Source organism: Triturus cristatus, chromosome 5_2, assembly GCF_964204655.1.
Source record: "Triturus cristatus chromosome 5_2, aTriCri1.1, whole genome shotgun sequence".
Classification (NCBI taxonomy): domain Eukaryota; kingdom Metazoa; phylum Chordata; class Amphibia; order Caudata; family Salamandridae; genus Triturus; species Triturus cristatus.
In genome coordinates this window covers 1072956442-1072973905 of record NC_140588.1, presented here as the reverse complement: position 1 = coordinate 1072973905, position 17464 = coordinate 1072956442, and the positions used below count along the sequence as shown (strand labels likewise).

The window sequence follows — 17464 nt, the reverse complement described above, 5'->3', positions numbered from 1 at the left end:
TGTCTTCTTCCATACATTTTTAGCTATACATATATTACAAATATTTTTTTTTCATAAAGACACATATGTCATCAGCAGAAGATTGCGGTCGCGTGAGTTATAGTTGCCAGCACTAACTATAACGGGGCAATTTCATTGGTTTTTTATCAGTAAAATTTCCGCTAACTATAACATGTGTGAAACCTATGGTTTTTTCAGTGAATTTGCAAGGTTTTTTAAATGCTAATTCCTAACTATAACGTGTGTGAAACCTATGGTTTTTTCAGTGAATTTGTACGGTTTTTTAAATGCTAAGTGACTTTACGCCATTCGTGGCGTGCGCGCCCACTTAACGCAGTTCGTTCCGTGCGCGCACGGTGCGCTTCGCGCACCGTGCGCGCACAGTGAGCACGCGGTGCGCTTCGCGCACCGCGCACCCACTTTACGCAGTTAGTGCCGTGCCCACGTTACGCTAGATGGGCCATGTACGCACGATGCGCTTCGCGCACCGTGCGCACATGGAGGACATATTATGCGCTTCCTTGTGATAGGTAATCTGTTGAAATTTTTTGGGAAATTTCTGTGCTCTGATAAGCCATGCACAAATGGTGGCCTTCGGCCACCATTTGCACAAGGGGTGGAGAAAGTGTGGATAGTGTTTTTTTTATTTTTATTTTTTTACCGTACGCTTACGGTAAGCGTACGGTAAGCGTACCCCGCGAAATTGCAGAAAAAAAAATAATGCCGTTTTTGCTCTTGGGGGATGTTTGGGGACTCCCTCAACATGACTATGTGAGAGGGAGTTGTCAAAACATCCCCGTAACATGTTTTTGGCCATCATGTTTGATACATAACACTCAGTGCGGTAGACAAAATGGCGGACGCCACTTCCTGGTTTGTGCCGATTCGAATGTTTACTAAGATCTAAGAGCCAATCAGAATCGCGCTCGCGCACGCCACCGTACGCTTACCGTAAGCGTACGGTAAGCGTACCGTAAGCGGGCTCAGATATATATATTGATTTAAAGGCTATTTTCTCAGAATCTACTGAACAGATTTACACCAAACCTACAAAAGGCACTTCCTTGACCTAGGGACTACCTCTCTGCCAAATTTCTAGTAATTCTGTTCAGCCGTTCGGGCTGTAGCTCGTTCTAAAGGTCCTATGGAAAAATGCATGGGAAAAACGCGTTTTGGGACCCCCCTTTTATCTCAGCCCCCGCTTGACGAATCCCCCCGAGACTTTCAGGGTAGGAGCGGAGCGTAGCGCCCCACCTATTTTGAGAAATTCGCGAGGATTCGTCGACCGGCGCCAAAGTTATTCAAAATAGAATGTTGAGGTTTTCCTATGGAAACGTGGTCCTAACTATAACTACCTACTGGCGACCGCCAGTAGGTAATATATATATATATATGTATGGAGAACGAAAGAGCGATAGAGATTATGCAATATAAAAAATATATGACAGGTACCATGTGTAATATGGTCCAGTTTTGCCATTGAGGAGATAGGGTAACATAATAAACCACGAGGAGCTATTTTGGTTATTAAATGTTTTAATATTATTAGAAGACTTAAATATACCATCCCTTTAATCCTTGTTTTTTTTCAGTGAATATCTAGTTTTTTTTTTTAATGGAGGCCAAAATGTTATTGCCATGCCGTTTTTAGGGAAAATGCGTTTTTTGACTTGCCTATATCTTCGGCGTCGTTTGACGACTCTTCACAACATTTTCCAAATAAAAGTGTCATAATGAGTCTTGTTGTGCATGGAAAGTTTCAGGATGATTTGTCAAGCGGGGGCCGATAAAAAGTGTGGGGGGGGGAAGGAGGTGTTGAAAAAAATATGATTTCCCATGTTAATTCTAATAGGAGCTTTGAACATGACTACAGCCCGAACCGCTGGTTGGAATTGCACCAAATTTCGTAAGAAGGTAGATTTTGGTTAGCAGATCGTACTTTCAGTTATTTGGTGTAAATCCATTCAGTAGTTGTTGAGAAATTTAAGGGAAAGCAAATAAGGATATCTGGGCAGAGCCTGAGCACAGATCTCATGGTGAGATCTAATTGGCTGTCAGCACTTCAACCAGAAAGTGCTGGCAGCCATCTTGGGACCAATATACCGAACAGCACCCCATTGAAATGCATTGTTGTGAATGGCAGGTTTAGAGGGTCACGAAAAGAAGAAATTATGTTTCCACAGAAGTTATTGAATGTGCTCCAGAATCTAAAAAGAGAGCATATTTTCTGTAAATTCACACCATGATCCTCAGCCATATGTGAATGAAGTCTGACATTCTCAGTAAAACATGTATTTCAACAGGAGCAGCCTGTCAGTTGATTCCCGTGTGTTCTACTGTTGCCTCCCAGAGTGTTTTAAAGAACAATTAGAGCACTAACAGTCTTACCTATGACAACAGTATGGCACACCTGAAGCCATCTTGATTGAATCAAACTGTTGAAACTTAAAACATTTAATTTAGAAAGGAACAAATGAAGGGTTACATTTTTTCTTAGAAATGATGGTTAGTGCTGTAGAAAGAAAATTTAGGACACGTTTAAGTGAGCTCTCAAATACCTTCTTCTATTTCATTAAAACATTCTCACATGTAGACTGAAACATGCATTTTCAACACCAGCAGAAGATTGCCAGTTAACTGCCTGGTGATCAGCAGTTTACTGCAGTATTCTGATGAGCAACTAAAGTGCTAAAATTCAGAATTTATGCCAAAAGTGTGGCATATCTGACCACCATCTTGAGGGAATCAAAGTGGAAACCTGAACGCATTTTCTACTGAGGATGCTGCAGTTAATGAGGAGATTAGAGAGCTTCCTAACAAATAAGTCTCCCAAGATGGCCCCAAGAAAGAAAAGAGCCCAAATGTAGCTCGAATATCACCCAAATGTAGCTCAAGTAAAGCCCAATGCCGGCAGTGTGCAAAACACCCACACACATTGGGGTTCCTTATAGATGTGCACAATAAGGTTAACACATACTAACCATTCCGGAATGGAGTGACAAAATAAAAACCTGAAAGATATGTTTTTATTTGCTGCCTTCCGCACTATCAGAGGGTGCAAAGTTAAAAATGCTGCCATTAATGGTTGATTTCTGTGTGAGTGAGGTGCCATTCTTATGCTTAGTTTTAAAATTTCCTGACAGTATAGTATCCATCTGATAAGGCCAAAAAATAATATTTGATCAACGAACTCAATTTTCAGGTATGTAAGTTACATTTAATTTGGAGAAAAAAAAATTGAAAATGTATATGTGTATGTGAAAGTGTTATAAGAGAGCATGAAATATTTTTGAGAAAACATTGGAACTATATGAGGTAATGTATGAGTGGTTTTGTGAGTGGCTTTATATATTTAATAACAGGTGAGTAAGACGCTTTATAAGGTGTGAGAATGTGACAGTTTATCTGATTTGCAGAATATGTGTGTGAGAAGCTGGTTCACAGTCTGTTGCTTTGAATTAGTTTTTTGTACATTTGCTGCTTATTACATGGTGAAATTGGTAGTAAAAAACAAACGGTGGATTAAGAGTTAATTAGCAAGGCATTGGAAGATGTGGAAAATTTAAATGTGTCCATCTGATGTGCTGTTCTCAAAGAGTGTTTTTCTTTAAATTCTGGGTGTTGTAGTTCTGTTACATTAGATCTTTCAGAGAGAGTGGCAGTTCTAAAGCGACTCATAATACCACTCTGACTTCTAAATGCCTGTAAGGGGCTACCTAACTCATAAAGCTATCAGGTCAAAGATTCTTAGAGAGTGTGGCAGTACTAAAGGGAGTCATAATGCCAGATGCCTGTAAAGGCTGCCAAACTCATAAAGCCATCGGGTCAAAGATCGTTCGGAGAGATTTATTTATTTATTTATTTGAGCTTATAACGCGCAACAGCTACCCACAGTTGGTTTCCCGGCGCGAAGGGATAGACTCAAGAAGAAAGATTCACAGTACTAAAGGGACTCATAATGCTACTCTTAACTCCTCCATGCCTGTAAGGGGCTGCCTAACTCATAAAGCCATTGGGTCAAAGATCGTTCAGAGAGAGTCACAGTACTAAAGAGACTCATAATGCTACTCTTAACTCCTCCATGCCTGTAAGGGGCTGCCTAACTCATAAAGCCATCGAATCAAAGATCGTTCGGAGAGAGTCACAGTACTAAAGGGACTCATAATGCTACTCTTAACTCCTCCATGCCTGTAAGGGGCTGCCTAACTCATAAAGCCATCGAATCAAAGATCGTTCGGAGAGGTCACAGTACTAAAGGGACTCATAATGCTACTCTTAACTCCTCCATGCCTGTAAGGGGCTGCCTAACTCATAAAGCCATCGGGTCAAAGATCGTTCAAAGAGAGTCACAGTACTAAAGAGACTCATAATGCTACTCTTAACTCCTCCATGCCTGTAAGGGGCTGCCTAACTCATAAAGCCATCGAATCAAAGATCGTTCGGAGAGAGTCACAGTACTAAAGGGACTCATAATGCTACTCTTAACTCCTCCATGCCTGTAAGGGGCTGCCTAACCCATAAAGCCATCGGGTCAAAGATCGTTCGGAGAGAGTCACAGTACTAAAGGGACTCATAATGCTACTCCTAACTCCTCCATGCCTGTAAGGGCTGCCCAACTCATAAAGCCATCGGGTCAAAGATCGTTCGGAGAGAGTCACAGTACTAAAGAGACTCATAATGCTACTCTTAACTCCTCCATGCCTGTAAGGGGCTGCCTAACTCATAAAGCCATCGGGTCTAAGATCGTTCGGAGAGGTCACAGTACTAAAGGGACTCATAATGCTACTCTTAACTCCTCCATGCCTGTAAGGGTCTGCCTAACTCATAAAGCCATCGGGTCAAAGATCGTTCGGAGAGAGTCACAGTACTAAAGGGACTCATAATGCTACTCTTAACTCCTCCATGCCTGTAAGGGGCTGCCTAACTCATAAAGCCATCAGGTCAAAGATCTTTCAAATCGTACAAATGAAAAAGATTGTGTGTTTGGTCCATTTGGGACTAGTTACAGCCTCTGCATTGCTGAGTTCTGCACAACCTATTTTTATAAATGGTCCTTAAGAGAGACTAGCAATTCTATATCTGCAACTGAATGCATCAAGGACATCATTCTCGTGACTAACGTTTGTAAGATACCTTTATGAAACTCATTCTTCATGTAATACTTCATAAAAACTGAGTAAGAATAAGCGAGTACTGTAGAAGTGACGTTCTCTGTATGCTACTCTTTTCTTCAATAGATTGATCTTCTAACCCAATCCTTGGAGCGTATTAATTTGTGTAGGGAGATCTGGACACTACTAAAGTCATCAGGTGAGCGTAAAATACATGAATATACTAAATAATAACCGAGTTTCAGCAGCAAAATTATATGTTTAATAGTCTAGGCTTTTTGTGTTAATACATCTGTGTCCAATGCTCCAACCTACTGCATCAAAAGTGATGCTTAATCTGTGCTAGTGGTTGCTTGTGGTGCCTATTGGCACACATTTTCGGGACTGAGACTTATCATTCAACATTACATTTTGTCCCAGAGCAAGAAAGGAAAAGGCACAAAAGGATTAATGAAAGAGGAAGAGAAAGATAGGGAAGCAGTAGCACAGAGAACAAGCACTGGCAAAAGCCAGTAAGTCTCGACATTGCAACCTATTGTCTTTGTCAATGTGTCTTTTGATAGTTAGCCACCTTGGATGCACAGCTGCCATCTTTGAATACATTTGTAATATTTGAACAAACCCGTTCAGAGATGGGCATGGTTGGTGAGGATGCATCCATTGCGGTCTGTAATGAGTGGCAGACTCTGTTGTGGTTGTACAACTTTTATTGTAAATTACAATTGCGGTAGATCACCCGAGGCCGCTCCACGTCGAGTTCAGCTTCCAACTGACAATCTCAAGCATTCTACAAAACCCCGTGGACAACCCATTCCACAATAGAACATATAACCTCAGAGGGCAACACCATAGGAGTTTAAACATAAATGAATACTTTAAAGAACATGTCATTCACAAAGCTGAATACTACTCAGTCCTCTATCTTTTTTTTTTTTTTTTTTTTTGTTTTTGAAACCGTTTATTGCAATCTCAAGTATATACAAGTATGGGCCTACAACCTTCCGGCTGGCCGCTAGAGTGACAGGAGCACCTGACAAACTTACAAAAGGGCACTTGGCGTTGCAGAGAAGTAAATCAGGAGGCATCAACGACGTGGGCCGCATGACTCTAAGCCCACGATACGGTTTCATTTTATACACACACAACAACATAGAAAAACCACACCCGCAAGGCAACCCGCAATCGAAGGTAACCACACGTGCTCCTCAAATGAGGGACCCCGATCATCCACAGGGATCTGAAGAGGGGGAAGGGAAACAAGTCCAGGACTGGGGGAACTCTGTGCCCGGGGCTGGGGGAGGGGGTCAACTAGGGGGACGGAGCCGGTGAGGCAGCAGGCAGCAGTGGTGGCTCGCAGATACCCCCGCGGTAGGCGTTCCAGGGGCCCCATATTTTCACCCACGCCCCAGGCTTGCCCCTCGCCACATACACCACCTTTTCTCGGAACATGCACCAATCCATATGTTCTTTCCAGGCCGACACCGCCGGGGGCCGCTGGGATCCCCACAGTTGAGCGATGTCACGCTTAGCTATCATATATCCCAGAGTCACCCATCGCGTCTGCGGAACCGAGTAATCAGTTGGTTCCCACACATTCAGCAAGCATCTCCTCGCTTCAGGCAACAGCGCGACATGCGTAGCCAGACGCAGGACCTCATGCACACCACGCCAGAATCGCTCCACCTTCGGGCATTCCCACAAAATATGCAAAAAAGTCGCCAAAGCACCACACCCACGCCTACACAACCCATCCTCAGCATAACCCATACGCAGAAGCCTTGGCCCCGTCATGTAAACCCGGTGGAGTATCTTAAGCTGGACGAAGCGAAGGCGAGCCGGTATGGCCACCTCCTTCGGAGAGGCCACCGCGGAAATCCAGTCTTCGTCGTCCAACTCCAGCCCGTCGGCAACCCAAGCCTCACGGAGGCCGGTCAGCAGGCCCGAGCGGTCATTAATCAATTTTTTGTAAATGAGGGAGATCGTGCTATCCGGAACGTGGCCATCCAGCACTCTATCCTCCAGGGGGGAAGACTCCGGGATGGAGGCGACGTCTGGGAAGACGGAGCCCAGCGCATGACGGACCTGCAAGTACCGAAAGTATTCACTGCCCTGCAGCTGAAACTCCGTCTGCAGCGTCTCGAATGTTTTAAATCCCCCTCTCGTCCAGAGGTCCCCCACTTTACTGATGCCAATCGTGTCCCACTTCTCGAAGCCCTTCGAGGTCCACAGGGAGCCCAACCGCTGAGGCGCATACAACGGCGACGCCCAGGTCAAACGGTCCTTCCACCCCATAGCTGCATTGGCCGCGTGCCACACCCGCACCATGACACGCGTGGGCCCCGTCAAGCAGGGATCCGGCGCGCCAGAGTAGAGTGCTCGATTGTAGTCGCCACCGGGCAGGAGCATCTTGTCCATTTCAAATGCCGGGTTCAAGGCGGGCCCATAGAGGCCGTGATTAATTGCAGCTAGCTGGGAGGCCCAGTAATACCGCTTAATGTCCGGGAGGGCAATCCCCCCGTCATACCACGGGAGCGTCAACTTCGCCAGGGCTATACGCGGCCTCCCGTCCCAGAACAGGCGGCGCTGTAGACTCTCCACCTCGCGGAAGTAGCGCGCCGGGACTAGGTCCATAGTGTTCTGGAGAGCGTACAGGAAGCGCGGCAACGACATCATCTTAAACAATGCCGCCCGGCCTAGCGGCGAAAGCGGTAGGCGCCGCCAGCGCGCGACGTCCTCCTTCAAGCGCTGGAGGGGGGGAAGCAAGTTTCGCTCGTAGCGGGCCTCCGGGTCCAGCGTGATATACACACCCAGGTACCGAAACCCCTGCGAGGCAATCTGGATCGGACATCCCCGCGGGAGGACGGGAGCCTCCCTGGAAAGCACATAGACACATGATTTAGCCCAGTTGATGACAAGGCCTGAGTTACGGCCAAAGGAGCGCAGGACATCAACCAGGACAATCAGTGATTTGCGCGGGGAGGCTAGGTACAGAAGGATATCGTCAGCGTAGAGGGACACGCGGTCCTCATACTCGGGGGTCCAACGGAGACCACGGATGGAAGGGTGCCACCGCAGCCACTCCGCCAGGGGTTCCAAGGCCAATGCAAACAGGAGCGGCGACAAGGGGCAACCCTGTCGCGTGCCCCGTCCCAGCGCGAACGGGGCCGAGACTCGCCCATTCACTACCACCTGCGCTAACGGGCCCGAGTACAACAATTTGACCCAGCTGATGAATCCCGGTCCAAATCCAAATTTCGCCAGCATCGCCCAAATGTATGGCCATTCGAGCGTGTCAAACGCCATGGTGGCGTCTAAGGACGCCAAGATGGCCGGCTCCCGCACAAACGGAACACGCGCGAGCACCCCGTGCAAGCGCCGCAGATTGAGGGCCGTGTTGCGATGGGGGATAAAGCCAGACTGGTCTTGGTGGACCAAATCGCCCACCACGCCGACCAGCCGGTTGGCAAGCACCTTGGCAAGGATTTTGGGCTCCGCGTTCAAGAGCGAGATAGGCCGATAGGAGGTAACCCGGTCTCGGGGTTTCCCCTCCTTGTGGATCACCACGATTGTAGCCAGACGTTGGTCCGGCGGGAGGGAGCCCCGCGAGTGGGCCGCCAGGAACATCGCGCGGAGGTGGGGTGCCAGCACGTCCGGTCGCAGCTTATACAACTCGATAGGGATGCCGTTCGGGCCCATGCCCTTGCCAGATGCGACCGAGCGTATAGCGAGGGCAATTTCGTCCGAGGTAGGAGCAGCATCCAACGACTCCCTATCCTCCACCGAAAGGGAGGGCAGCGCGATATCTCGAAGCAGGGCATGAGAATCCGCCTCCGAGCAGGGAGAGACCCGGGAATACACCTCGCGGAAATAATCCGCGAAGCAAGAGACAATGTCTTCTGGCTCGGTGACACGTACACCATCCATCCTCTCAATCAGCGGAACCACACGACTCGCTCTCTCCTTTTTATCCAACCACGCAATCAATTTACCAGCCTTATCACCCACATCATACAGTCGCCCCTGTTGCTCTCTACTGAGGCCCCTGGCTGCCTCCGTGACGAGGGCCCTATAGGCCGCTTGCTTAAGGTGTAGAACATGCAGTGCAGCATCCGTCACCCCACTCCCCAAATCACCCTCTAGTTCAGTAATTTCGGCCTCCACTCGGGTCACCTCCTCCTGCTCGCGCCTCCGGGCATGGGATATGAAGGAGAGGGCCTCCCCCCTAATGACCGTCTTGAAGGCCTCCCAAAGGGAGATAGCCGAAGGGACAGACCCCACATTCTCCTCGAAATACCGCTGCAAGGATTTAATCAGGTCAGCACGAATAGTGGGGTCGCGCAGGTACCAGGCATTGATTGGAGCTACCCTGCCCTCCCCCCTCGGGAGGACACCAAAGTGCAACAGGAGCGGGGAGTGATCTGAAATACCCCGCGCCAGATGGCGCACCTCTCCCACCCTCCCAGCACAGGCCGCAGGGACAAGGATATGATCAAGCCGCGAGAGGCTACCATGGGCACCCGAATGGAAGGTGTATTGCAGCTGCGTGGGATGTTTTAAGCGCCAGCAGTCCACCAATCCCAATGTATCTAAGAGGCCGGACAGCCACGCCTGCGCCCGGGGGAGGTCCCTAGGGGGGTGACGATCCATAGTCCCAGAAACCACCGCATTGAAATCCCCCCCAACCACCAGAAGCCCCCCCGGAAGGTCAAGGAGGAGGCGCCCCAGGTCCGCAAAAGTGGTAGACTGTAGCCCCGGTGGGACATACACTGAAACGAAGACAACCACTTTACCCTCCATTCTCCCCACCAAGGCAGTGTAGCGTCCCCTCTCATCATGGCGCACCTCATCTATTTCCAGCGGGAGCGAGTTCTTAACCATGATGCCCACCCCCCGCGAGCCAGACGTGAAGCCCGAGTGGGCCACCAAACGATAGCCACGCCGATTCATGGCACAGAAGGAATTACCAATAAGGTGTGTCTCCTGCAGAAAGACCACATCTGGCGAAATTCGTTTCAGATACTGCAGGACCACACCTCGCTTAATCCTATCCCCCAGTCCATTAACGTTCCAAGACAACAAAGTCAAGTCCCTACCCCCCATCACATACAGAAGCCATCATTCGTCCCCCCGAGAGCACCTCAAAAACACCAATACAGTAAAGGGTTTGCCTTGCGGTAAAAACGAACAACACCCCACCCCAACCCACCCGTCCCAACAGAACTCCCCCCTCCCTGCACCCCTGCATGAGCCCAAACAGCCCCCCCAAAGTGCAGTGTGCCTGTCGCCCCATAGATGAAAACACTAACTAGTCCCCCAGAGGAGGAGGGAAAGCCCCCAAGAGACCCCGTACGACCTCCACGGGTACTCAGTCCTCTATCAATGAATTTGTAATGTTTGAGCAAACTAATTCAAAGTTGTCCGCGGTGGATGCGCACACATCCATCTTTGAAAGAATTTCTAGTATATCAGTCAATCTATTCAAAGATGGCTGCGGTGGATGCAAGCACATCTGCAGTGTCTTTGAAGGGGTTTATTCAAATAATGCAAATCAGTTTTATGGTGACCACTGTGCAAGTTTGCACTTGCATACTCGGGTTGGCCATGTTGAAATGGGTAAAAATCCATTTTATAATGGACTCAAAAAATTGTTAAAAATATCTGGGAAAGTGGGAGAAGAAGGAAGTGACAAGCAGGGATGGATAGGAGAGCAACGGAGAAGTGGAACGGGCAGGAGTATATTTAAAAAAATGCAGGATGGAGAGGGGTGGTGAAGCAACAGATAAGCTTGGGAGTAGAATGGTAAGCAACACAGAGTGGGTGCAGGGCCAAACTGAAAGGGAAAGTAGCATATGTGGGGGAGGGCATGAAAACATGTCTTGCCAAAGAAGGCTTAAAAGAACCGAAGTAAATTAGTTTCCATAATGCAAGTAACCTCATCAGTTGAAGGATACAAATCAACCAATCAGAATACTGTGAGAAAAAAATGCTATTGGGCAGGACAAACTCAAGAATAGGGAGGATGTCAGGAACATCTGCGCAGTATGCGTCACTTGTAGTCAAAGTAGACAAGAATTTGTCACGGAGCCTGTAAAGGTGCAGGGACACCAAGATATTAAGTGCACTTGTGGTTTCTTACATTTTAGTTATTCAGAACATTATTTTGTGAATTTTTAGTTCATGGATATACAAAAGAAGATCAAGAGGATGGGCATTCTCTTATGTCGCTCCTAAAGTGTTGAATGAATTCCTACTCCATATCAGAGCCTTCTACTCTCTTCTTGAATTCCTCAAGAAGGTGAAGATCTGGCTTTTCAATTAACCAGCCTACCATAGGCAGGGCTAAGCACACACGCCTGCTCAGCACCAGGAGACCCCCACGGGTGATAGTGCACTTTACAAACACACATAACATGTATTTAATATAGAATGCAGCTATGTGTAGTATTCTATACTTTTAAGATATAGCTGAAATGATGAGTATCTGATGTATCTTTCCCAAACTAAGATGGCGCTCACATGATGAAGCTCTCAAAAGTGAACTAGAGAGCGGCAGCTATCTTTGACCTCTAGTATATCAGGATACTTACTTGGTAGAACTTCGCTTCCGAATGGCATTGTGGGCTGCTCACTTCTCGCTCAGTTTGAAGATTGAATTGTCCTTTAGTATCGTCTTGTTGTTGGAGTTCCACAGCCAGCTTTATATGGATTTGGAAACCTTTTTAAGGCTATAGTATTGATGATCTACTTTAGTGATCTAAAATTACATTCTTTGTGTGGAGTGGCGATCTTTTATTCCTTCTCAAGACTTTGAACCAAATATTTGATCTTGGGTTCTGAACAGATTATACCCGATTCACAAAGGTAAACTTACACTTTTATGTAAGTTTAACAATTGTTTGCTATTCACAAAGGTATTTTACAGGTAGTATCTCTATGACTGGGGAGTCTCTGTACATACAAAGTAGGACAGTCCTATCTTTTTATGAGCGGATACTACACAGTCGTAAGGATACTACTCCTAAAATGCCTTTGTGACTAGCAAACAACTATAGACTTACACAAAAGTCTACGCTTACCTTTGTGAATCTGGTCCATTGTTAACTGCACTTAATATTATTCAAGGTATTTGAAGGATTAGCTTGCATGCGTAAATCACTACACCCAGATGCGTTAGAACAAAGACTAATATTTGGAATGGCTTTTAGCCTCCTAGGAGTACAAGGTGCGTGAGATGGAGCAGCATCGAAGTCCAGACATCCTTGCAGTGGAACCATAAGTTTGAGAGAGGACAGCCAGACAACAAAGTCATCCATTCATGAGCAGGGGCTGACCCAAAACCATATTGGAAACAGTGGGGTTGGTCACAGAGAGCAAAAGCTGTCTGCAGCCAAGACCCAATATGTAGGGAAGATAAAACATATGCAAGTGTTAGATTATGATGCAGGTAGTGGAAGGTGATGGAAGAGAGGGAAGAAAGAGGTATGAGGTGGAATCAAGACTAAGCTACCTTGGTGTCTGGCAATCACCTCCATTTGGCAATCATGACATTCGACAAAGGTGACATCAGACTGCTAAGAAAACCTGTGGACCCCTGCGCTTACTTTTTTCACAAATTAAGCACTGTGGACAGAAGATGAAACTACAGAGCCGACAGCTAAGAGCTCACTGAGCAGGACCATACAGAAGATAGAAGACTAACACTGCATGCGGCAGACTAGGACAGGGAAGAACTTCGAACAGAGCTTGGCAGAAAATGTCAGAAGGGACGAAGTCTGCTGAGGAGGACACATAAGTGGGAGTGTGTCATGGTGGGCAAAGAGGCAGAAGAGGGGACTAAATACAGCCTCATTAGTTGGGTATGAGTCATACACCTTGGATTATTTCATTATAAATCTCGCTTTTTAAACCACTGCTAAGCTGATTTGGCTTGGTTTAATGCATTTTTTCATTCAGCCTGAGTCTTATACCTTGCAGAGTATTCCTCATTGGCTGTGTACTTCCTGCTTCGGCCATGAACACAGTCTCACTCATTGGGTGTGAGTATAATTTCTTGCAGCTTAAAGTCAATTGCTTGTGAGTCTTGTCTTGGAGTGAAGTTTCACTCATTTTTCATATGGAGTACTGCCTCACTCATATTTTTTAAACCTTACAGAATCAATGCCAAGAGTATAGAATAAGCAAGTAACGATGCGCGGCATTGCAAACGCAAAGAATAAGCAATGCACAATATTGATATGTTTCCTTCTCAGAAGAAAGATACGTTCAAAACGTCAATGTGAGTTCTTAATTTAAGCGCCTCCCTCATGTATCCCCCTTGCATGTAATCCTCCTAAATATCTTTTGGCCATTGAATAGGGTGTGTGATTCTTCCCTGTCATTGCATACAGCCAGCTCCATCAAACAGGCAGGGTAACTAGGAGGACTGGTCCTGATTCTTGTTAGTGTTATTCGATTCTTAGCTAATACCAGCACCCTCTTCACAGATCAGCTCCGCGTCATGGACAGGTTATGTAGCATAAATATAAGCACAAGCTGCAGTTGTTGTCTCATCCCATACTCCTTCCGTATTGGAACTCGTCTTAATAGACCTTTTAATGCCTCCCATTCTGTCGCCTGCATTAACGTTGACAAGTCAATGTGTGCTATGAGAGCGTCTTTAACCGATGTTTGAAACACCTGATGTTGCATAGCCTCAGAACTGAGGCACTAAGTGGGGGACATGAGGTACGCTTCTACGTTTACATATCAATGTCACCTGGGAGTGGTCAGCCAACATTCTACTGATGGCCCATATAGTATATTCCTGCGCAGCCGTCAAACTAACCAGGGCTTAGAACTAAATAGTCCAGTGTGCTGTACTCGTGCTGGGGTGGGAGAGAATAAGAAGAGTACACCAAGCCTGTCACAACTCACTCTCTCCACACATCAACCACATTCAGTTGTTCTACAGTTTCAATTAGTTGTGGAGGAAGTCTATCACATGAGGCTCGCTGCCTTTCACTGCTGACATCACATGGTGACAGTCACTTGCCCAGATCATTGGTGTGCCTATCCCAGAGGATTACAAATTCTGCCAATTTGGGGAAAAACATCTACTTCAATGATATTCGGGACAGATACATTAAGGAAACAAGTTTTTGGTCCATCTACTTCCCCACATGCCATATCTCCCCTCCTGGTCGTGGAACAACCTTGGATTCACAAAGAGGAGCCTGCAACCTAACCCAATACCCCCCCCCCCCCCTCTCGAAAACTAGGACACTGAGAACATCTGTCCATCCATCCCTTGGCCAAGTGCCTATGCTTTGTGTCTCTGAGATGTGTTTCTTGTAGAAAAGCGTTATTAACATGTTATCTTATAACCAACAATAATCTGTGGCACTTTGTACACTCATGGAGCCCTCAAACATTCCATGGTACAATTTTTTAAGGGACCTGTCTTAGTATAGTATCTAAAATCTTCTGCAACATAGATTGAAGTTTACTCCTTCAGTCCACTCATCTCATCGCCAGTTAAACATCCTAAACGTAAGCCTCGGGTAAGGTAACCTCCCACCCAAGGGTGTGGATCGGTGTATATACCACACAAGCAATCTGAAAAAAGTACGTACTTCCACAACCTTAAACAGTTACTCTAGGAGAGGTCCAGATAGACACAGCATGCCTCTCTGACCGATCTGCCTCTCGCCCCTCCCTTATGCCACCTAAACCTTCCATGAACAACAGTAAACCAAGAAACAGACAATAGTAGAGCCTCGAGTAGGGTCTTGACTGCCCGATGTCCCGTCTAATCCTGAGCAAGCATCTGGACTACCACAGAAATGCTCAGCATAGCCTCAGCTGGGACCAAGTGGGCAGCTTGGAGGCAGTTACCTCCACATATCAATTATACGTCATCATCTTCAGTATGAGATGCAAAGCCACACATTTTAACACTTAAGGAGCATATCTTCTCAAGAATATGCCATATAGAGAGCTAAGCACTCCACTAGGACCAGGCATTAGCAATAAGATTTCAATCTGAGCTCCCCAGTATTCCGCACAGTGAGGTGGAGCCTGCCCTTGCCAGTGGTATAGTGAGTGGGTCTATCAGAAACGGAGGCAGGGCGGTGGATATGCCCGTCTTCTCGAAACATTCTGTTGGTTCTCTCTTTCTTTTCTGTCTGCCAACCTTCCCAGCAGCCAGCCCCAAGCTGTCTCTGGGGAACTGAAAGAGCGAGACTCAACCTTAGTTTCACAGGGAAGAACAACATGTACAGACGTTTTCCTCATGCATTCTTCGTTTAACAGCAGCCTAGGATTGTCTTTGTTATTTGACATTTCGAGTGTAATCAGGGAACCCCTGAATCGTTAAGTCTTCATATTGTGTCCCGGAGGCTACCCTGGTCCACTAATATTGGATATCGTCCCAGCTGCACAATTTCAGAAATCAGGCAATATTAGTCTGTAGGGGTACCCCCTAGAAGCTGTTACAGCAGGGGGCAGTTGTAATATTCCTGTAGTTTTTAAAGGGTCAAGAACAGCGCTTAATTTGCACACAAAAAAGTAAGTGCCAGGGCCCTCGTCAGGAGGACACCGCATCTTGCACCACCCATTGCCACTGCCAAAGACAGAACCTACACAACTATTAGCCATCACACTGCTACAAATGTGACAAGTCAGACTGTTCGAGGCTCCCAAACTGTATATTGAATTAATAAATATGAGAAAGTGGTTGTTGGTTGAAGGGGGGGGTGACCCCTGTTCAAGCGACAGCCGCAATCCCTGTCAGGGTGAAACACAAACCTCACTAAATTAACTTGTGCTGAACCCTCTGGTTGCTTGGCACAAAAGGAGTCCGGCTTAACTTAGAGGCAATGTGCAAAGTATTTATGCAGCCCACAAACAGTGGGCTGCATAAATAATACGCATTTAAGCAAAAATTGAAGTGAAAACACAACACAAGAAATATCCCACAGCAATTTAGAAAAATAGAGAACATTTTAATAAATTAGTTGACACCAAAACAACAAAAATCCAATCGGTAAAACGGAGTTATGAATTGTTAGAGCTTTTATTAAATGCTAGCACCTAAAAGATCAAAGTACAACAGCAGAGACCTTGTTGAGTAAGACTAGCTCAAAGTCGTAAAAAGTGGCCAACCACGATGGAGCACGGGCTGGATACAAGAAGTGGATTGGACCCGGTCAGCCTTTACAGTAGAACGTAGTGGGAGCTGCCGCGAAGTCAGGCTGACCGCAATGCACCTTGTGGGGATAGACGTACAGATCTGAAAGAAACAGTTAGTTATAGATTCCTTACCTTAGAATTGGGGAACAACCTTTACAACGCAACTTTTACAACGCACTACCATTACAACGCATTTTTTACAACGCATGATCCATTACAACGCATGATATTACAACGCATGACACTACAACGCATTTTTAAAAACTACCTTTACAACGCATTCCATTACAACGCATACTACCATTACAACGCATACCATTACAACGCATAATATTACACTATACTATCCAACACTTACCCTACTGATGCACCCCCTGGAGTTAGAATAGTAATTTTTACCCCTATACTATCCAACACTTACCCTACTGTTGCACCCCCTGGAGTTAGAATAGTAATTTTTACCCCTATACTATCCAACACTTACCCTACTGATGCACCCCCTGGAGTTAGAATAGTAAATTTTACCCCTATACTATCCAACACTTACCCTACTGATGCACCCCCTGGAGTTAGAATAGTAATTTTTACCCCTATACTATCCAACACTTACCCTACTGATGCACCCCCTGGAGTTAGAATAGTAAATTTTACCCCTATACTATCCAACACTTTCCCTACTGATGCACCCCCTGGAGTTAGAATAGTAATTTTTACCCCTATACTATCCAACACTTTCCCTACTGATGCACCCCCTGGAGTTAGAATAGTAATTTTTACCCCTATACTATCCAACACTTACCCTACTGATGCACCCCCTGGAGTTAGAATGGTAAATTTTACCCCTATACTATCCAACACTTACCCTACTGATGCACCCCCTGGAGTTAGAATAGTACATTTTACCCCTATACTATCCAACACTTTCCCTACTGTTGCACCCCCTGGAGTTAGAATAGTAATTTTTACCCCTGCACTATCCAACACTTACCCTACTGTTTCACCCCCTGGAGTTAGAATAGTAATTTTTACCCCTATACTATCTAATACTTACCTTAAATGTAATTTAATATTATGCGTTGTAATGGTATGCGTTGTAAAGGTAGTATGCGTTGTAATGGTAGTGCGTTGTAAAGGTATTTTTTAAAAATGCGTTGTAGTGTCATGCGTTGTAATGTCATGCGTTG

At 46.1% G+C, this 17464-nt stretch overlaps 1 protein-coding gene across 1 annotated transcript in view; it reads left to right on the top strand.

The window, feature by feature from the left end:
• LOC146829690 (testis-expressed protein 11-like) overlaps positions 1 to 17464 on the top strand; it is a gene marked incomplete at its 5' end in the record, with an annotated part of 200063 nt that overhangs the window by 159518 nt on the left and 23081 nt on the right. The window contains one exon of the mRNA XM_085606536.1: positions 5238 to 5310. Coding sequence (XP_085462662.1) covers positions 5238 to 5310 — 73 coding nt within the window. The remainder of the gene's footprint in view (positions 1 to 5237; positions 5311 to 17464) is intronic.